The 20780-nt window shown below is 41.5% G+C and overlaps 2 protein-coding genes across 3 annotated transcripts; both read right to left on the reverse strand.

Annotated features, from left to right (window-relative positions):
* Positions 1–3361: 3361 nt before the first annotated feature.
* Positions 3362–6008, reverse strand: CCL26 (C-C motif chemokine ligand 26). 2 transcript variants are annotated; one of them, XM_051996417.1, is made up of 3 exons: positions 5027–6008; positions 4805–4916; positions 3362–3701 (listed from the first exon to the last, which is right to left on the reverse strand). In XM_051996417.1, exons 1-3 carry the CDS (start codon positions 5097–5099, stop codon positions 3602–3604), a joined length of 285 nt encoding a protein of 94 aa, XP_051852377.1. In that variant the 5' UTR covers positions 5100–6008; the 3' UTR covers positions 3362–3601. The 2 variants fall into 2 exon arrangements, with proteins under 2 accessions (XP_051852377.1, XP_051852376.1); XM_051996416.1 differs by having other exon boundaries at positions 4805–4919; positions 5027–6001.
* Positions 6009–7154: 1146 nt separating this feature from the next.
* Positions 7155–12878, reverse strand: CCL24 (C-C motif chemokine ligand 24). Its single transcript, XM_051991895.1, has 3 exons — positions 12646–12878; positions 10615–10732; positions 7155–8716 (listed from the first exon to the last, which is right to left on the reverse strand). Exons 1-3 carry the CDS (start codon positions 12716–12718, stop codon positions 8542–8544), a joined length of 366 nt encoding a protein of 121 aa, XP_051847855.1. The 5' UTR covers positions 12719–12878; the 3' UTR covers positions 7155–8541.
* Positions 12879–20780: the final 7902 nt, after the last annotated feature.

The raw sequence follows: 20780 nt of genomic DNA on the forward strand, positions 1-20780 counted from the left end.
TCTCATGAGCAAAGATATCCACGTCCATCAGAATACATCCTCATAGAGTATTGTTGTTGAAGTGTACGATGATCTCCTGGTTCTGCTCATTTCACTCAGCATCAGTTCATGTGAGTCTCTCCAGGCCTCTCTGTATTCATCCTGCTGGTCATTTCTTACACAACAATTATATCCCATGACATTCATATACCATCATTTGCCCAACCATTCTCCAAATGATGGGCATCCATTCATTTTCCAGTTTCTAGCCACTATAAAAAGGGCAGCCACAAACATTTTTTGCACATACAGGCCCCTTTCCCTTCTTTAAAATCTCTTTGGACATAAGCCCAGTAGGAATGATTGGGATTATTGACTCTATAACAATGCTTTCATTAACTATGCTTGTTTTCTCATACCCTTTCAACATGTCATTTTCCTTTCCTTTTTTTTTTTTTTTTTTTTTGGTTATCTTTGACAATCTAGTGAGCACCATAGGATGGCAGAGACTTAAAAGAGTTTAGGGATAATTTAGTATATCCCCTCCCCCACTTTATTTCAGAGGAAGAAACCGAGGCCCAGAAAGGATGTGTGACTTGCATGTGTCACATAGATGATGATGATTATAGTTAGCATTTATATAGCATTTTAAGTTTTACTAAGTGTTTTACAATTACTATTTTATTTGATCCTTATCATAATCCTGGAAGGTAGGTCCTATTATTATATCCATTTTATAGATAAGAAAATTGAAGCAAACAGAGATTAAATGAGTTGTCCAGGGTCACACAGCTAATAGTGTGTGAAGCCAAATTTGACCTCAGGTCTTCCTGATCCTAGGCTGAGTGCTCTATCCACATTGTACCATCTACCTACTACATAGGATGTAAACCATTCTCTGATTTCCAGGCCTCTGTTCTTTCCATACTTTTCATATAACCTCGTAGGAAAAAATTTTACCTCCCTCCACCCAACATTCTCCCTGGTTGATCTTTATCCCTATCCAGAGGCATAATCAGGACATCTGCCATCCAGGACAAATTCCATGTCTGGAAGTGGGATGAAAAGATGAGTATGGGGATGTGTATCACAGTGGTGATAAAGCAGTGCCCTGAAATAAAGCCCTTTCACCCTACCCTAGTTATAGGTCTGTCTCTCTCTGAGAGGGCAGACTGTGCCTTTATATTGCTTGAATGGGTGAAATTATCCAGGGTTCTTCTCAGTCAGACTCAGGCCTAGTGACCTAAACTAAGCTTAGCCTGATGAGACAGCTGGAAGAAACTCAGGATTTGGATTCAAAAAACTTGGTTTTGAATCTTAGTTCTGGAACTTATTGCCTATGTGACTTTGGGCAAATCACTCTCATCTGGGCCTCAGTTTCCTCAATTGTAAAAAGAGGGGGTTGAACTCAATAGCTTGTAAGGTCTCTTACAGCTCCTGATCTCTGATTCTATGATCTATTATATTCATATACCTTAAGTTTTTCAGCCTCTCCCCAATCAATAAGCACCCCCTTTATTTCCAGTTTTCTCCACAAAAAAATCACTATGAATGTTTTTGGTATATGTAGGATCTTTATTTCTATCTTTGATCATATAGGGATATATGCCCAACTGCCTCATTGTACAAAGGAGGGAGCTGAAGCCCAAAGGGAACAACTCCTCAGATGTTACATGGTACATTTCTAGCAGAAATTGGATGTGAATTTATGAATTTCTCCCACTCTAAATGCAGCCCCCTTTCTAGTCTACAATGAGAAGGTGGTGACGTGATTATGTGTCCTCTGGAGGAGCTCATTGTCTCATGGAGGGGGGGGAAGAGAACAGCATCATTTATACACACAAAAAGTCTTAGAATCCCAGGTTTCTTCAAAGTTCAGCTGCAGTATTTTCTTCTACATGAAATCTTTCTCACTCTCTACTCAGACATCCTGACTATCTTTGTCCTTCACACCAAGGTTACTTTGTATCTCTTTTATGCCTGGGCAAATAAGATTACTTTGTATCTTTTCTGTGTCCTTCACTTGCCAAAGTTATCTTACTCTGTATCTCTTATATGTCCTTCATACCAAAGTTACCTTTTATCTCTGGTATCCTTACATCAGTGTTACTTTTTATCTCTTCTATGCCCTTCATACTAAGGTTAACTTGTATCTCTTTTATGCCTTCACACTAAGATTACTTTGTATCTCTTTTGTGCTCTTCAAATCAAAGTTACTTTGTATCTCTTTTATGCCCTCACACTAAGGTTACTTTGTATCTCTTTCATGCTCTTCAAATCAAAGTTACCTTGTATCTCTTTTATGCCTTTACACTAAGGTTACTTTGTATCTCTCTCATGCTCTTCAAATCAAAGTTACCTTGTATCTCTCCTATACCCCTTATACCTAGATTACATTGTATCTCCTCTATGACACAATAGATACAAAAATGTGTATGTGTCAGCTGCCAGTTTAGAACCTGAGTTTCTTAAAGGCAATGATTGTTCCATTTTGTCTCTAGTGTCTAGCAGGAGACTGACTAGATGGTAGTGTAGCAGACAAAAGAATGCTGGCCCTAGAGTCAGGAAGATCTAAATTCAAATTTGGCTTCAGGAACTCACTAGCTGTGGCAGCCTGGGGAAGCCACTTAACCCTGTGTGCCTCAATTTCCTCATCTGTAAAATGAACTGGAGAAGAAAATGGCAAATGACTCCAGTATCCTTGTCAAAAAGACTCCAAGTCAGGTCATGAAGAATCAAACAAATGAAATCACTCGAAACAACAGCAGTGTCTAGCACAGAGTGGATGCTTAAAAAAAAAAAAAAAGCTTTTTTAATGTATGTCAGACAGATTCACTAGTTTGTCAACAACAACCTTTGGTCATAAGTAGTGATTGGAGGGGCAGACAGATGGTATTGTGGATAGGATTGGACTTAAAAGCAGGAAGATCAGAGTCCAAATCCTACATTAGATGCCACTGTATTTTGACCCTGGGCAAGTTAAACTTTCTTGGCCTCAATTTCTTCATCTCTAAAATGGGAATAATACCTTTATAGAATTAAGATAGCATTATAAAGTACTTTGCAAGCTTTAAAGTGCTATATAAATACTAGCTATTATTATTATAGGATTATGAATATAAAGCTAGAAGGACCTTAGAGGCCCAGATCACTTATTAGTCAGATGAGGAAACTGAGACTCAGATTATAGTCAGAGCTGGAAGGGACCTTTGAGCCAAGCCCTCTCATTTGACAGATGAGAAAACGGACCCAGCCATCTGCCCGAGGCCACATGCTTAGCAAATAGCAGGATCAGAACTCAAAGTCAGGTCTCCTGAATCTGATTTCATCCCTCTTTCCACAGGTGCCATGTTTCAAAGATATCATAGCAAAGGCCACAAAGTTTTGAAGACAACAACATTTAATAATAATATTAAGTTACAACTCTTGTCTAGGAAGGAAGACTTCCTTTATAGTAAAAAATAAAAAACAAAAAACAAGTCCATTCTCCTCCTCAGTCATAAAACCAAGGACTCTTCAGGTCTATCTGTGGCAATGGGTCTCTGGTCTTTGGGGGGCTGCTGGGTTACTGAGCAGGAAGCCGGGCTTCTGAGCCCTTTAAGTCCTGAGTAGGAAGCCAAGATTAAGTAAGGATGTTCTGGGATTTCAGGGAAGCCACATATTTCTGAGTCCATTGTGCTGCAGGATCAGCGCAGACTTTCTGTCCTTTTTTGGTGGTGAATCTGTAAAGAAAAAAACAATAACCCCTATTTTTTTTGACTACATCCCCATCATGCATATAATGCCAATGGTAAACTGTGCCTCAGAACCATTCAGTGTCCTGTTCTGGACTTGGAGATAGCACAGGCCCTGGAGTCAGTAGACCTGGGTTCAAATGCTGCTCCGTCTCTAATGTTTATTCTCTATTTGACTTTGTCATCTCTTAGCCTCTCAGGACCTCATTGTTCTCACCTGCAAAAGGAAGGAGTTGGATTAAATGGCCTCTGAGGGCCCTTCCATAGTTAGAGCTATGATTCTATAATCTTAAGTCACTTATGCTTCCCAGGCCTCAGTTTCACCCTCTGTAAAATGAAGAGGTTGGACTTGATGATCTCTACAGTATCTTCCAGCTCTATATGAATGATTTTAGACTTTACTATCATAGAACCATCTCATCCTCCAGCTTTCCTGGAACACATTCAGGTTGCATACACTCTCAACCCTAAAGCCAGAGGGAAAAACTAGACCTCTATGATCCTGCTATGGGAAAAGTAAGTAGTGTCGTAGATAGAGCACTGGACTTGAGTTCAAATCTGACTTCAGACACATATTAGCTGTGTGCCTCTGAGTAAGTCACTTAAAGCTATTTGCCTCAGTTCCTCACTCCTGAAGTAGGAACATACTAGAGAAGAAAATGACAAGTCACTCCAGTATCTCTGCCCCAAAAAGCACAAGCCCATGGGGCCACAAAGAGCCAGATGTAACTGAACAAAAACTACAACCACACTCTCCTAGAAGCAGCTGTAGTTTCTTCAAAGTGCTGCATAAGAACAGAAGCTAAACCAGGCTACATTATCAATATACCAGTCCTATGCTCCAGGAGACTGAGGGACAAGATCATAGAACTCTCATCTTCATTTTGCAGATAATAGAGGAGCCAGAGAGGGAAAGTGCCCACTGTCCCACTTTTGGAGGTGGGAGAAGATGAATGAGTCCATCAATCATTCAGTCATCCCAAGGCCATCAGTGCTAAAGACCAAACACCTGCCTGGCCATAAGGTGGCTTTGTCTTTGGATGTCGGAGGGAGCCCCTCTCCCCATTTTCCAGGCCAGAAGAAATACTCACATGACAGCAGAAAGGGAGCAGCTGCTCTTGGTCAGTTCATAGGTCTGTACAAGTTTCCACGCAATGTGTTTGCGGCTGTATTTCTCACAGCAGTGCCTGGCAGTGTTGCTGCCTTCTAAAAACCAAGGCAGACAGAGTTTGGAAATGGCCCATTCTCCTCAGCCCTTGCCCCTAGCACCCAGTCCCGAGAGAAAAGAAAGGCACTGAAGGGAGCAGCCTTACGTGTGGCAGCCTGGACTTTGGAGCAGAGAATCCCAACCAAAAGGACACACAGAACGATCCCGGAGGCTTTCATGGTCCTTCCTTGAGCCTTCAAATTCCACTTAGCTGGATAGTAGTCCTGAGGCTGCAGCCAAATTTCTTTTTATTAGGGAATAAGCTCCCTGAAGAGACTTCCTAAGAATTTTGTGGTCGAGAAAGATGCCAGGTGATTCACTGATCCCGCTAAGCTGGAGGGTTTCGTTCCTGGCAGGTGTGAGTTGCCAGAGGGGGGATGTACCCATCAAGAGGAGGGACTGGAAGGGGGAGAAGAGAGAAATGCTAGAATGAATGCAAGGAGTGGAAGCAAGAAACACATGATCTCAGGGGCCTGCCCTCTCTGCTTCTCCCCAGTGCTGTCCAATGTCTAAGCCAAGGGCCTGTTGGAAAGTCATTGAAACTCCCGAGGAAGACAATGGGGGAGTCCAAAGCAATTTTTTACTCGAAGCAGTCACTCCAGCCTTGCTGGCTTGTTTCCTAAAGCTTGGTTTTTTACATTTTGGACTGGAAGTTCCAGGGACCTGGATTCTAGATTTTGATACTTAGGAACTAGAAGTCTGGGTAAATTCTTTAACCTGAGTCTCTAAGATGCGGCCTCTAAGGGTCTTTTCCAAAGCACAAATAGATAGTGTTTTTGAGCAGAGGAATAATATGATCATGATTTTGGCAACTATGGAGGGGACAGATTAGGGTATATAGACCACCGAAGGCAGGGAGATCAATTGGGGGCTTTTGCAATATTTCAAGCAAGAGGCAATGGGGACCTAGGGAGTTGCCATGTGAGTGGAGAGAGGAGGGATATGTGGGAGAGAGGTGCAGAGATTGAATTGATATAACTTGGCTATTGAGGAAAGAGACCCTAACCCTCTAACTCCATTAACTAAGACCTAGACCAAATCTGTACAAGTTGTTCAATGAGGTATCCTCATTCCAAGGTACTCTGTAAAAATGGGAATGGTTCGATTCAGCTCATCTACATTTCGGGCAACACCATTTAAAGCCCACCACTCCACTGCTGAGGTGCCGAAAGCACTTTGTTTCCTCACAAAGCCACTGACTGAGGTCTCCAGATTGAGTGAAATTTGAGGCCTAGAGGGTAGTTTGTTCCAGCAGAAAAAAAGTTGGTCTTCCAGAGAGAATTCTAAGTGAGATCCTGCCAGCATTTCACGAGACCCTCCCAGCCTTCTTTCCTCTTTCTCCATGGTCTCCTTCCTCTGCTTGGCACCTGTGGTGCAGGTTTTTCACCCCACCCCTTCCCCATCAGCTTGAGAGGGTCTACTTCCTGGAATGGTTTCCATGTCTCCAGGTTGAGATCTAGAGCCATTAGAAACCAGGGCCCCAAGGGAAGGCGTGTGGCCTGTAGTCTGCCCACAGCTCCACTGCTCATTATACAATTGTCCTTAGGTTGACTCAGTTCCTTACCTCTACTCAACCCAACCCTCATACAGGCTGGGAAAGCAGCAGCTCCTCAAGTCCTAGCACTTCAGAACTAACTTCAGACAAATTAGCCAGACTGGATGCTAAATCCCTCTCCCCACCCTCCCAGAAGCTGCCACTACAAAATTAATGACTCAGAGCAAGAGTGGATCATTTTAATTTCCTGCGTTAAGCACTCCAAAGTGATACACAGAATGAGTGCAGAGTGACTTTGGGGAGACCGAACAGTTCTGAAGGAGGGAACTATTCAAATTACAATAGCTAGCACTTCTAAAATGTCTGAAGTTTACAAAACATTTTCTCCCACGGCATTTCATTTGTTCCTCCCAACCACCCTGGGAGGTAAATAATATTATTAACCTGGTGTGATAGATGAGTAAAATAAGGCACAGAAAAATGACATAGCTTGCCAGGGTCACCCAGTTTGGGAGAGTCTGAGATGTGATTTGAATTCGGGTCTTTCTAACTCAGTCCTATACCTTTATTCACCCTATCACCTAAATACAAGAGAAGCCTGTTGGCAAATCCTCTCAAAAAATGAACAATCCCTTCTTCTCTAAGCTGGGAAAATCAGATTTTCTGATGATCTGTCAGAAGCTTCTAGGGAAAATATGCCTGGAGACCTCCTCCCAGCCCCATTTCCACTAAAGTTCAGTTTTTCTCATTCAATATTTATTTATTAAATAATCACTTAATAAAAGGCTGGAGTTGCAGATACACAGATGGAAGGAGGAACATGCCTTGACCTCAAGAGGCTTACATTCTAGGAAAAGGCATAAGATAAATACACAAAAAACCATAATATAAGTTATAATACACGAAGTTCACAGAAGTCAAGCCCTTCCCCCTATGAGTGCTGTAACTCCATACCCTCAAATTGTTCTGATTGTCCACCTTCCTGGACTTGTTTCCCCATCTGTCAAATGAGGACATTGGACAAGGTCACTTTTAGCTCTGTCCTACATTTACGATCCATTTGTTAGCTCTGTGACCACGGGGAAGTCACTTCATCTCTCTCTAGTTTGCTCTTTGTAAAATTAGGGTCCCCTTGCCACTCTAATGACACCATGATCCCTGAGGGTCCCCCCAACTCCAAATTCAAAGTAGCCACTAAATGGATCTGTCTTAGGTAAGGCTCATTTAGAGACTGGCTCAAGAGGGTAGATGGAGCCTTTCTTTTCTCTCACTGATATTTGACGACTACTTCAGACACATCAATTCTTTTCTTTTCCATCCAATTTTATGTCATCTTGGGATGGGGACCATCCAATGTGGAAACACCCTCTAGTGATACAGTGACAGTTCACTTGTCTTAGAGAATTGTGTGAGGGATACTTGGAAACAGGACTCACCCAGAGTCCTTGCTGGTATGTGTTAGGGGTGAGAACTGAACCCATCTTCCTGACTCTGAACTTGGCCCTCTATCTACTGGGTCACATTTCCCCTCATTATGCACATTTTGGCAATCCACCGAGTCTATCAATAATATTTGTTACTACCCTGTGCCAGGCACTGAGCCAGGTGCCTAAAATGAAACAATCCACACCTCCCCAAAAAAAAGAGTTTTTGAATTGGGGCCTCTGACTTCAGAGCTGAGGACTGAGATGGAAGGACACAGTCTACATTGATGGAACATTTGACAGAGTAGAAAAAGCACTTTATATATATCGTCTCGCTTTGATAATGAGCATAGGACATTAGCACTGAAAGAGATAGTAGAAATCAACCAGTCGGGCCATTTCTGGAGCCACAAATCTTGGTCAGAGTTCCAGCTCTGCCAAGGTAGCTCAATGGCTTCCAAGGTGCTTCTAGCTCTAAACCTTTGATTCCATTGGTCTTACAGAGGAGGAAGAAGTAACCTAGCCTAGAGAGCAAAAAGGACTTCCTTGGAGTCACATGGATAGTAAATGGGCATCTGGGAATCTGGGAGGTACAATCATTCACTCTGGTAATGGCCTAGCTGAGAGAGAAGGAAGAAAGACCACCTTCTCCACCTCTCATTCAATTCCCCGGGAAACTGGCCAGTAGTTCCCACCCCCATCTTAGCGATCCATGGTGGTGTTATTGAACGATGGCTTCTTGGGGAGTTTTTTCAAGGTCTTTGGTGCAGCCCCCTGGGAGAGCTTGGCCTTCTTAGCATCTATTGCCTTCATGCGATCCTTGACCCACTGTCTTGTGGGGTCAGCACAGACTTGTCGGCTTCCTTTGGTTATAAAACTGTAGAGGAAGAAACAACAGATGATCAGGGACAGATGGAAACTTGGGGATCCTCAAGATCAAATTACCTCATTTCATAAAGTGAAAGAAAGAGCAAGTGGGAGGGATAGGAGGAAAAATAAAGAAAGATAGAAAGGAAGGAAGGAAGGAAGGAAAAGAAGGGAGGAAGGAAAGAAGGAAGGAAGGAAAGAAGGAAGAGGGAGAAAGGGAGGAAGAAAGGAAAGAAGGAATAAAGAAAGAAGCAAACAAAGAAAAAGAAGGAAAGAAAGAAAGATAGGGGGAGGAAAGAAGGAAGAGAAAATCACACAATAAAAGATTAATATCTTGAAGAGTATATGATAAATATGAAGAAAAAGGACTTGATAGAGAAATGGACCAGAATGAAAACCCAAATTATTATCAGTATGATTTTGATAATTATAATGATGTCAACATTCTGATTTTGGTTAGAGGGGAGTACTCAGCACCTGTAGGAAGGGAGAAAGGGAGGACGAGATGAAATGGGGAAGGCAAAGAGGGGAAAGAGTAAAGAAGGGGAGGAGCCTAATTTCCTAAACTCTAAAATCTAAAGGCAGCTGCTCCTGACCGTCATACTTAACCCAGATTCTAATGGAAAATAAATACAGCTTTTAAAAAAGATATACAAAATGAAATCTGTAGGGATTTTGGGGAAGTGGTGTGGTAACAAACAGTACCACACACGTATTGCTCATAAAGAATTTGTAAACAAGGAAACAGCTACAAAAATTCACAGAAAACAGATGGACCATGGAGCTCAGGATCCAAGATCTGCTGGAGACTTTCAAGTTTAATGAGTCCCTTTTACAGAAACGAGAAATTGGCACAGAGAATAAGTAACTTTCCTAGTGTCATGTAATTAGAAAGTAGTTGGGGTAGAATTCAAACCCACACCTTCCTGACTTAAGTCCACTTAAGTCCACCGCTCTGTCCTTGGCAATACACATTTCAACCACTCACTAGTTTGGGGGGGGGGGGGCAGTTAAATCAAGTCTCTCTCTGGGACTTGCCCTCTCTGGGATCAATTTCCTCTGTAAAAAGAAAGGGTTTGAATTTATTTCCTCTAAGTTCCCTTTCAGGTTTAGAAATCAACAATCAATTCCTTTTCACTGGAAGTATGAGTAGCAACATTCATATAGGGCAGGTAACCCTCAGCTCCATGGTCTAGTCCCCTGGGGCTGCCTAATCACCTCTGGAGCAGAAGTTACCATATGCGGGTGATCTCCAGTCAAGAAGCCCAACTGATCAATCAACATTTAGTAAATATGGATTATATACAGGCCCTCTACTCGGCAATGGCAAGAACACGTGATCTCAGGTAAGTCTCTTAAACTCAGTTTCTTCAACTGTAAAATGAGAAAAACGAGAAACTGTAAAATAAGACCCTCCCAAGGAGAGTCAAATGAGACATTTGTAAAGCACTCAGCCAGTGCCTGACCCATAGGAGGCACTATATAGTTGCTAGCTTTTATTATTATTAAATGAGTGAAATAATTCCTGTCTCAAGGAGTTTATATTCTAATGGAGGAATATAACCCCGTTAAAGAGAAATCAATACAAATGATTTAGGTGTGAGGGGAGCATTCTAGGCATGGTAGAGGGAGACTGAATGTTATATGAAGGCCATCGCTGGACAGCCACTTGGACTGATAATAAATCTGGTATCTGTGTGGAAGATGGATTAAAGAGAAGAAAGAGTGAAGATCGCTTTAGGAGACATGGAGACAATTTAGGAGGCTTTTGAAGGCCTGAACTAAGATGATGGTCTCGAGAATAAGATGGGTGGGAAAGATTAAGTAATGAGTTGATTGGTTATGGGTTTCAGGAGCGTGAAGGGGAAAGGTAAGAATGACTTGTAGGCTCAGGGCCCAAGCACTCACATCACTCCAGGCATGGAACAAGCGCTCCGGTTGGTCATTTGGTAGCTGGTCACCAGGTTTGAGGGGATTGCCTTCTGTATGTAGTTCACACAACAAGATGAGGGAATGACCGCAGCTCCTGAAAGACAAAATGAGAGGGTTTCCTCTTCTTTCTCTGAGTCTGCTTTGAGAGAGTTTTGGCTACTAGGACTTCTTGGCTAGGTGTTCAATTTAATTCAGTAAGAATCGGTCATTAAATACCTACTGGATGAGGGATACTGGAAATACAAAAATGAAGCGAGCACTGCCATTTCCCCAGGGAAGCTTACACTCCAATGTTGGGGTGAGACATGACCAACTACAGAACTAAGCCCCCACCCCCAGCCCCTACAACTAAGTAGCACAGTTGGGCGATGGGGCAGATAGAAATGGAACTTGGAGCCAAAGAAAACTTGAGTTCAACTATGACCTAATATGACTTAATATCTATGTGACCCTGGGTAGGTCATTTAACTTCAATCTGCCTCAGTTTCTTCAATTGTAAAATGGGTATAATAATAGCACTTATTTCAAGAGTTGTTATGAGAGTCAAATGAGATAGTGTATATAAAGTGCTTGGCACATAATAGGTGCCTAATAATTGCTTATTTCCCTTTTCCCTCCTGCCCTTCTCCTTTCTTTTTTTCCCTCCTTCCCGTCTTCCTTCCTTCCTTCCTAGAATTTCATCTCTCATGTGGCAAAAAGAAAGATTTCTAGGTTTAGAGCCAAAAAATCTGGTACTAATCCTGACTCTGCCACCTTGGGCAAATGATTTCACTTCTCCAGGTCTCAGTTTCTTCATCTGTAACACAAAAAGGGGATGAACCTCTAAATTTGCTTCCAAAGCTAGATTGTGAACTTAGCACCAGGAAGACCTGAGTTTAAGTTCTTCCTGACACATTTACTCGTTATGTGACCATGCACAAAGTCACTTCACCTCTGTTTGCCTCAGTTTCCTCATCTGGATGCCTTCAGGAAACTGTCAAACTCATTCAATATCAGAAGGAAAAGACACATTAAAAAAAACATTTTATACACTTAAAGTTTTAAAAATATTTTATAGTATTTTATTATAATTTCTCCTGTCTGTGCAAAAAACACATTAAATGCAAATAATTACTAGCAGAGATCATAATTTTATTTTGAAATACAAATTTCCAGCCAACTATTTCTATTTTCTTATGAAAGGGAAAAAATGTTATAGCATGATCCTTCAAGATATTCTTGAATTCCAGTCCCTCTCTAGGGACCCCAAGCTGCTCATGAAAATAAAAGTCCATCTTTTAAAAAACCAATTGTGACTTGGGGCAAATAACCTGTTGGATCTAGAATTCAACAAGAAGAGTCTGAGCTGATAAAGAAAACAATAGTACCCACCTAACAAGGCAGATTGAACAAGATAATGTCTGGAAAGTACCTTGCAAATCTTAAGGCTCATGGAAATTGCTTTTTTGATTGATAGTAAGAGTAATATCCCAAGCTGACTCTTCCTTCTCTTATCTCTCATGGTCTGCCTACTGCTTTCCCTTCCCTTCCCTCCTGGACTTTTTAACTTTCTATGGAATCACAGGATATCAGAATGGAAGGGACCTTACAGATCAAGTAGTCCAACCCTATCATTTACAGATGAGGCACTATAGTACCGGTCAGGTGAGGATTCACTGGAGGTAGAAAGAAGGAATAGTAAATGACTACTGGAACTCAGGGCTCCTGTTATTTTTCCTACTCCATTGGTGTAGCAGAGATGCTTTGGTATGGCAATGCATGCTGTGGTCCAACCCTACCTCCCTGCACTTACTCTTTCTAGTCCTGGCTCTTCCTGCCTCCTCTCCACCTCCAATCCCTAATACTTAGCCATTCCACTCAACTCCCCAGTTCCCGTGCCAAGCATATTGAGTCTATCCTATCCCATACCCTGACTTCTTTGCCTTGGGAATATTGCCCATACCTTTAGCAAAGAGAGGGGAGGAAAGGAGAAGAGAGGGAAGGCAAGTAGAAAGCATTCAATCTTACCTGCTGCAAAGGCAGTGGGACAACAGATAACCATGAGTGAGAGATGCAGGAGAATCATTATGGAAGCCTTCATGGTCTTGGCAATGGAGAAGAGATGGAGGAGTGGATAGAGATGTCTACAAATAGTTAAGTACTTGTAAAGAAAAAAAATTAAAACAAAACAAAATCAGATAGGAGAACCCTGGAGAATGGATTGCTCCTGCTCTGATTCTTCACAGGCTTCCCCACTCCTTTTATAGTTCTCTGATAAAGAGGAAATCTTCTTTCTTGTGAATTAAAGAACCCAGTACATTTTTTTTTTAAAAAGGGAAGTTGGAGGTGGGGCTGACTCAAGGGGTTTATTTTGGGGGACACTGAAAAAAAAGCTGATCCGGGAGACTCCTAAAGTTCATTCTTTTCATCATCGGGGGTGGTCCTTGGCCAGATTTTCTCAAGAGCTGGACTAGCTCCAGTTGATTAATTCATTGGAGCCCAGCATCCAGAAAGTCAGTCCCACCCTCTCTTCTTGCATTCCTTTTAACACCTATCAGACAGCCTTAATTAAATCAAGTTGACTTTTATGGATTTAAGAAAGACTCATAGATTCATAAATCTAGATCTAGAAGTCATAGAACAACTAGCCTTGTTTGTTATGTGAGGGAAACTGAGGCCAGAAAAAGTTGCCTAAGGTCACACAAGCAGTGGAAAAAGAGTAGAACTCTACCTTCAGCTTGATCCCTGTTCCAAATTCAGAACTCTTTCCACTCAGCCACAGATACTGGCTTCTATGACCAAGTGAAAGAACCCCACTTAACCAGCCAGCTGTCAAATCTTCCTAGGATCAGATCCAGACACCTGGAAGAGGTGTCAAGACCTTAAATTGACACTTCCCTTCTCTAAGTTTAAAATTCCTTTTCTCCTTACTCAGTCCATTAAATGAGGGCATTGCAGCAATTGAAATACAATGAGGGCTAGGATGAGGAGGTAAAATTATGACATAAGAATACACTTAAATATAACTAAGTTCCTAGGAATGGCAGAGATAAATATCTCAGAGAAACACAAGAAGACTCTTGAGAAAGGATGCGAAAAGAATGAAGAACCAAAAGGGCAATTCACACGGCTGACCACAACAATGTAAGCCCATAGGGGAATGACAAAGATGAACAACGTAGATGGGAAATTTCTTGTGAAAGGCTGCAGAAGGTGGAAAGTAGAGCCAAAAGAGCAATGCACATGGCTGGTCATCGCAACATAATCAAAGTCAGTGAAGAGTGGAGAGCCAAGAACAACAAACTCCATCAATCATCATGGTCGTTGTTAATATTAAATCGTCAGAGTGAGAGCTCACAGCCCTTCTTTTCTGTTAAAGATCCAGAAATAAAGTGTTTCCAGGAATGTATTTTTTTTTTTTTTTGCTGGGTTTTGCTGGGAAGTCTATTGTATCAACACACGATACAGCGATACTTTAAAAAAAATGATTTTGTGAGAATTAAAAAAAATAAAATAAAACAAAATAGTGGTCTGGGACTATGTGATCCCTAATGTCTTGATTCTGCCAGTCTTTAAAATGCCTCCTATCTGCCCAATCCTAGACTATGAAAAGAGAACAGGTTCTGGAGCCAGAAGCCTTAGGATTAGATATGCTTCTGTTATTTACTCATCTTAGCTAAGTCTTTTGATTTCCTTTCACAAGCCTTCATTTCTTCCTCTGTGAAATACAGAGGATTGTTTGTATGGCCTTGAAGGTCCCTTCCAACGCTAGCCTTGTGAAGATATATTGAGCTACTCTTAATCAACAGGGTTCCTCAGTAGTGACTATCTGAGCCAGACTTCCCTCACTCACTGGGGCCCCTTGGGGTTGTTCCTTCCTCTCTTCTAAACAGAAAGTGCAGAGTGTGGGGTTTGAAACAGTCCTAGAAGGCACAGACTGGGCACAGAGTGATCAAGAATGTGTATAAAGAACTAGATTGAATAGAGAAGAGGGCACAGGCAGAAAGACAGTTTCGGTCTGGAACAGGCAGTCTGGTATAGTAAATAGAGAGCTAGAGTTAAAGAAGACCTGAGTTCAAATTGTACTCAATATTGATGGGGAAACACTGAAACTCTCTCTCTCTCTCTCTCTCTCTTTCTCTCTCTCTGACTTTGGGGGGACCCTTTGAGAAACTCCTTGAATCCTTGGAGAAGCTCTCCTCTGAGAGACCCACCTTAGGGACTCAAGATAAGTGCTTTCATTCTATTATCTTGGTGGGACTAGTTGAGTCCAGGACTACTCCTACTTAGCCCGGACTGGAGATCTAGATTTCTTTTTTTTTTTTTAATTTTTTTTTATTATAACTTTTTATTGACAAAATATATACATGAGTAATTTTTCAACATTGACCCTTGCAAAAACTTCTGTTCCAACTTTTCTCCTTTTCCCCCCCACGCCCTCCCCTAGATGGCAGGCAGTCCAATACATGTTAAATATGTTAAAGTATATGTTAAATACAATATATGTATACATATTTATACAGTTGTCTTGCCACATAGAAAAAAATCAGATTTAGAAAGAAGGTAAAAATAACTGGGAAGAAAAACAAAAATGCAAGCAAACAACAACAGAAAGAGCATAAATGCTATGTTGTGGTCCACACTATTTCCCAGTATTCTTTCACTGGGTGTAGCTTGTTAGAATTCTTTCAAGGTGCTAAGTAAGTGGAATTGATAGAGACAATGGTTGTTTAGCAGGGTGCTTAACAGTTCTCTAGATGTACTTAGTACTTACTTGAGTTCTACAAGATCCATGCCTTTAAGAGAGCATATATAAGGAGGAGCCCACTAAAGGACAAGCTCACTAAGACACAAGCCCACTCTCGGAGGTGGAGTCAGATTCATTCCATCTTCCACCTTTGTGCTGACTGGCGATTCGGAGGGAGCTAAAGGCTGAAGCTGGCAGAGGCAAAGGACTAGCGGCAGGAACTAAGGAGAGAGATAGGCTTCTAAGAAAGCTAACCAGGCCCAAGGAAGGAGACAAGACTTAAAAGGAAACAATAAAGGATTTGGACTTTAACTCCTGGCTGAATTTGAGGTGATTATTACTGTGAACTGAAACTAAGGCTGCCTCCAGAAGCTCCCCAAGAAACCTGCTCCCAGAGAACATTATATTTTAGAGAAGAACATTACAGTAGCTGGTTCTCTTCATCACTGCTCAATTGGAGCTGATTTGGATCCTCTCATTGTTGAAGAGGGCCACGTCCATCAGAATTGATCCTTATATAGTATTGTTGTTGAAGTATATAATGATCTTCTGGTCCTGCTCATTTCATTCAGCATCAGTTCATGTAAGTCTCTCCAGGCCTTTCTGAAATCCTCTTGCTGGTCATTTCTTACAGAACAATAATATTCCATAACATTCATATACCACAATTTATTCAGCCATTCTCCAATTGATGGGCATCCATTCATTTTCCAGTTTCTGGCTGCCACAAACATTCTTGCACATGCAGGTCCCTTTCTCTCCTTTAAGATCTCTTTGGGATACAAGCCCAGTAGTAACACTGCTGGATCAAAGGGTAAGCACAGTTTGACAACTTTTTTGAGCATAGTGCCAAATTGCTGGAGATCTAGATTTCTATGGATCCTATTGAGCGCCACCACTCCCAGTAAATTGTCTCATTCTACTAGAAATCTAGGCCTAGGGGCAGTAATCTCATTCAATTGAAATTTCTATTCAATTTGCAAAGATTTTGGTCTGATGTCAATTCAAACTGCAGCCAGCCCCTAGCTAAAATTTCAAATTATAAAAAGGGGCAACTTGGGGTTCATTCCTTGCAAAGGCCTAAAGTAGCTTGCTCAGCTGCTAGGACCCTCTGCCCATTAAGAAGACATTCTCTTTTCAGTGTCAATCCCTCTTTATCTCTCTCACCTATTTCCCTACCAGGACCACACCCCACTTTACCTCTCTGTTGGGATTTCTCTGCTATGAACTTTATCTCTCTCTCTGCCAGGACTCCTCTGCTAGACTTTTACTTTTCTGTGCCACTAAGGAAGTCAGCCTCCTAGCAAAAGGAGTGCCAATAAACTGCTTTTTGCCAGTCTAACTTTTGGGGTTCATAAATTCATTTATGAAGAACCAGAAGAGGTTCTTATAAGTCTCTGCCCTGTCCCGAACCTCATCAATATATACTAGTTGAACGGGCCAATTAATCTAAACCTGTCTCCTCCTCAGTAAAATGAAATAATAATAGCACCTGGCTCAGTTTGTCAGTAGGGTCCAATGAAGTAACAAATGATAAAAATGCTTTCTAAACTTGGAGATGCTATACAAATGTCAATGATGATGATTATTTTATTTTATTTTTTATTGAAGCTTTTTATCTTCAAAACATATGCAAAGATAATTTTTCACCACTGACCCTTGCAGAACCTTGTGTTCCAGTTTCTCTCCTTCCCCCATCCCCTCCCTTAGATGGCAAGTAATTCAATATATGTTAAACATGGTAAAATATATGTAAATCCAATATAGGCAAATATATTTATACAATGATCTTGCTGCACAAGAAAAATCAGATCACAAAGAAAAAAATGAAAAAAAATAAAATTCAAGCAAACAACAAAAAGAAGGCCAATGATCAGAAGACTTATGAGTATGCAAGACTCCTTATAAAATCAGACTTTGGGGGACTATGTTGGTTAGTTTTTCTCTTTTAAAAAATTCTTCAGTATAAAGGATAGCCTTGGGAAATGTAGGCTATCAGGAATCCAGAAAATTTGAATTATAATCCTGCTTTTTGATATTTACTAACTGTGTGACTATCAGCTTAGTCACTGAAGCTCTCTCAACCTCAGTTTCTTCATTTGTAAAATGGAGCTAATAATAGCCCCTCCCTCACAATGGATCAAAAGAGATAACATGTATATAGTGTTTTGGAAACTTTAAAGGGTCGTATAAATGTTAGTTGTTACTATTAATAATCTAAAACACATGTCTATTAATAATCTAAACAGCATAGCAAAGTGGGCAATGACAGCTAAAAACCAGAAACCCAGAGAGAGGAAGTGGATGTCCAAGTATTCCAACCACCAATTTGAGGATCTATCCACCACATCATCCTCCCTCTCCTTTGGAGAGTTAGAAACAGTTAACAATGAAAGACTGGAGGCTGGGGAGGGGACTGAAGTAGGAGGAGAAAGAGAAGAAGAAACAAGGTAGAAAGGGTACGGTATAGGAAGAAAGCTGAAACTAGAATCAGGAAGACCTCTGCACTTTAACTAGCTCTCTAAGGTTTGTATGCAATGAGTTGGGTCCCTGAGGTATTATTATTCCCATTTTATAGAGGAGAAAACCGAGGCATATGGAGGTAATGTAACTTGCTCAAAGTCATAGAGTTACCAAATGCACAATTAGAATAAAAGTCTCGTGGTACTCCAATTTCTCTCCACTGGATGTGTGTGATCTTGAGTGCAACTTTTCCCCGCTCAGACTCAGACTTAGTTTTGTCAGTTGTAAAAATGGGCACTTTCATCTCTGAAGAGAAGGTGGGAAAGGATGAAGGAGAGTGGCAGCAGTGTGAAAAAAGTTCAGAAGGGAAACGAGAAGAGAGACATCTACAGCAAAGGAAAGAGCTGGGATCTCTCTCCCTTGGGAGCTGTAATCTGCGTAGCCCATTTTTACTCCACAAATTGGTCTGAAGAGGGATTCCCCCTTACCCTGTTTGACCTTAGAGGAACAACCAGGAACAGCTTGTGGAACACACAAATATTCAGATTGAAGTTTGACATCTATGGGGGAAAGGGCTCTCTCTTCCCATCACTGGAAGTCTTCATGTATAGACTGGATGATCACCCAACAGGGTATTACAATGGAAATTCTTTGTTGGCCATGACCTGGACTAGGTAACCACTGAGGTTCCTTCCAACGCTGATGTTCTGTGATTCTGCTTTGTGGAAAGATACTTGAAATGTCTCAGCTCCCCCTGAGCCTCCATTTTGGGCGCCGAGCCCCAGCAATGAGTATCCATCTCTGACACAAAGCCCTTATTCCTTATATTGATCCTCGATCCCCACTATCTCCATCTCTGACAAAATAAACTTTCTTAACCATCACCATGCTCCATTCCCTAATGCTGAGCCCCCATCAGTGGTGCACCCTAATGCCTTTATTCTCAACATCAGGACTCTATTCCTAATACTGATCCCCCCTCCCCCCATCTTTGACACATTGAAATTTTCATCCCTGGCACTAAGAAGCCAGTCTCTAATACTTAATCTCTTTCTTCAACACTGAGCCCCTCTCTCTTGCTCCATGGAAATGACTCATTTCCATAGAGTCATTAAAGTTTCGGGGGAAATTCTGACTTGTTCTGAAAGGTGCTTCCCCTCTGCCATCTCACTTAATTTTCCCTTGGGGAAGCCTTGTTCTAGGACCATGTGGGTGAGAGAGGGTTCGTTTGCTGATTCATAGCTTAAACTTTTGCACTGGTCTAATAATATTCATTTATTCTGTGTCTGGCTAGAACTATTTCCCTCCAAACATCATAAAGGAACAACTGAAAATAAAAAAGGAGGAATGGGAAGTGATGTGAAAATTGCCTAGATTTCATCATTCCATGGACTTTGTGGGCATTTAACCAGTCGTGTGACCTTGGGTTGAAAACCTTACCTCCGGGAGTGAATCCGATGACAGCCACCTCTAGCTCTGTGGACAATGATCTCATGAATGTGATCCGTGTAACCATGGCAAGGGGCTGAGTGCAGGGGGATGGGGCTGGGGCTGGATCTGAGGTGGGAGGTTTCAAAAACAGGTTAATAATTTCTTCCTGTTCCCTAGAAGCAGATATTTTTAAAGGCGATTTCCTAAGAGCCCACTCCTCTTGCCAGGCTAAAAGTTAAATAAGTATGGGGGGTTAGTTTTGTGCATCTATTAGCAAAATAGTAGTTATTTGAAAAATAGGGCCAGGGATCTTATTCAAAAAGCTCTTCTTTGTCTGACTACCATAATGCCTGAAACTCTACCATTAGAGCTTAAATTCAGAACTTCATAGACCTAGAATTGGAAGGGACCTTAGAGATTTTGTGCCTCATTTTATAAAATTTAATGATTTGCCCAAGGAACCCGGGCCCTTTGATTCAAGAGCCCAGCAGATCCCACTGTATATTTTGAAATATTCTTCTGTGTGCCAGTCAGAGGAAATGAGCACTTGAATGGGAATCAGGACAGCATCTGAGAGCAAAGCAATATGAATATGAGCCTCTCACCTGATTTTGGGGTGTGCTAAGAGGGTGGCAATTGGGGGGAAAATTCTACCTATTTTAAAATGACTTCTCCATGGATATTTGTCTTCCCTAATAGAATCTAAGTTCTTTGAACTTAGTTCTTTGAGGATGAAGAAGCTTTATTTTTGATTTTGTATTTTCAACCCTTAGTACAGGATTTGGCACACAGTAAGGGGTGGGGACCTGCGGTTCATAGATCCTTAATAATACTTGTGTGATGGATTATTGGATTAATTAGGTATTAATTAGCTATCTGCTCATAATTGTTCCATGAGCATGACAATGATGCCCCTCCCTATTCCTGGAATGGCATCAGAACAAAGAGTCTGCTGCTTTCTTGTTTCCCCCTCCCCCTGTCTAGCACAGAGCTGAGAACTGGACATAGATGAGGAGCATCCGGGGCCTGGCAAGAAATATCAATGAAAGGGAAGCAACACGTTTCTCTTACATGTCCTCGAGTCCTTGTGTCTTGAAACATACAGCTCTGTGATGGGAAGAAAAAACCACAGTCACGCAGAGACCTTTCTCCCTCCCAGGACCTGGGACCTGGGTTGCATGTACTTGCTGTGGATCCTCACCCAGGCTGGCCCTTTTTGGGAAGTGCCCCGACTGCAAATCCTTTTTCCTGCCCTCCTCTTGTCAAAATTATATCCCAGACCAACCCCCCGCAGCTTCCACCTCCTGACTCCAGAGAATCTGCTCCAAAAGATGGTTAATAAATTTGCCCTTACAAGGATTCCTTCATTGGTTATTATTATTATTATTATTATTATTATTATTATTTTAATAGCTTTTTATTTACAAGATATATGAATGGATAAATTTACAGCATTGACAATTGCCAAACCTTTTGTTCCAAATTTTCCCCTCCTTCCCCCCACCCCCTCCCCTAGATGGCA

The sequence above is a fragment of the Antechinus flavipes genome, chromosome 4 (assembly GCF_016432865.1).
Source record: "Antechinus flavipes isolate AdamAnt ecotype Samford, QLD, Australia chromosome 4, AdamAnt_v2, whole genome shotgun sequence".
In the NCBI taxonomy this organism is placed as follows: domain Eukaryota; kingdom Metazoa; phylum Chordata; class Mammalia; order Dasyuromorphia; family Dasyuridae; genus Antechinus; species Antechinus flavipes.

What these genes read in the sequence shown, in the direction of transcription:
- CCL26 (XM_051996416.1), bottom strand. Translation starts at nt 5,099, where the DNA reads ATGAAAGCCTCCGGGATCGTTCTGTGTGTCCTTTTGGTTGGGATTCTC. An exon ending in CAAAGTCCAGGCTGCCACAC is followed by an intron (nt 4,920 to 5,026) that starts GTAAGGCTGCTC and finishes CTTGGTTTTTAG; the next exon opens with AAGGCAGCAACACTGCCAGG. An exon ending in TGCTCCCTTTCTGCTGTCAT is followed by an intron (nt 3,702 to 4,804) that starts GTGAGTATTTCT and finishes TTTTCTTTACAG; the next exon opens with ATTCACCACCAAAAAAGGAC.
- CCL24 (XM_051991895.1), bottom strand. Translation starts at nt 12,718, where the DNA reads ATGAAGGCTTCCATAATGATTCTCCTGCATCTCTCACTCATGGTTATC. An exon ending in TCCCACTGCCTTTGCAGCAG is followed by an intron (nt 10,733 to 12,645) that starts GTAAGATTGAAT and finishes TTTGTCTTTCAG; the next exon opens with GAGCTGCGGTCATTCCCTCA. An exon ending in TGTTCCATGCCTGGAGTGAT is followed by an intron (nt 8,717 to 10,614) that starts GTGAGTGCTTGG and finishes CTTCCTCTACAG; the next exon opens with TTTTATAACCAAAGGAAGCC.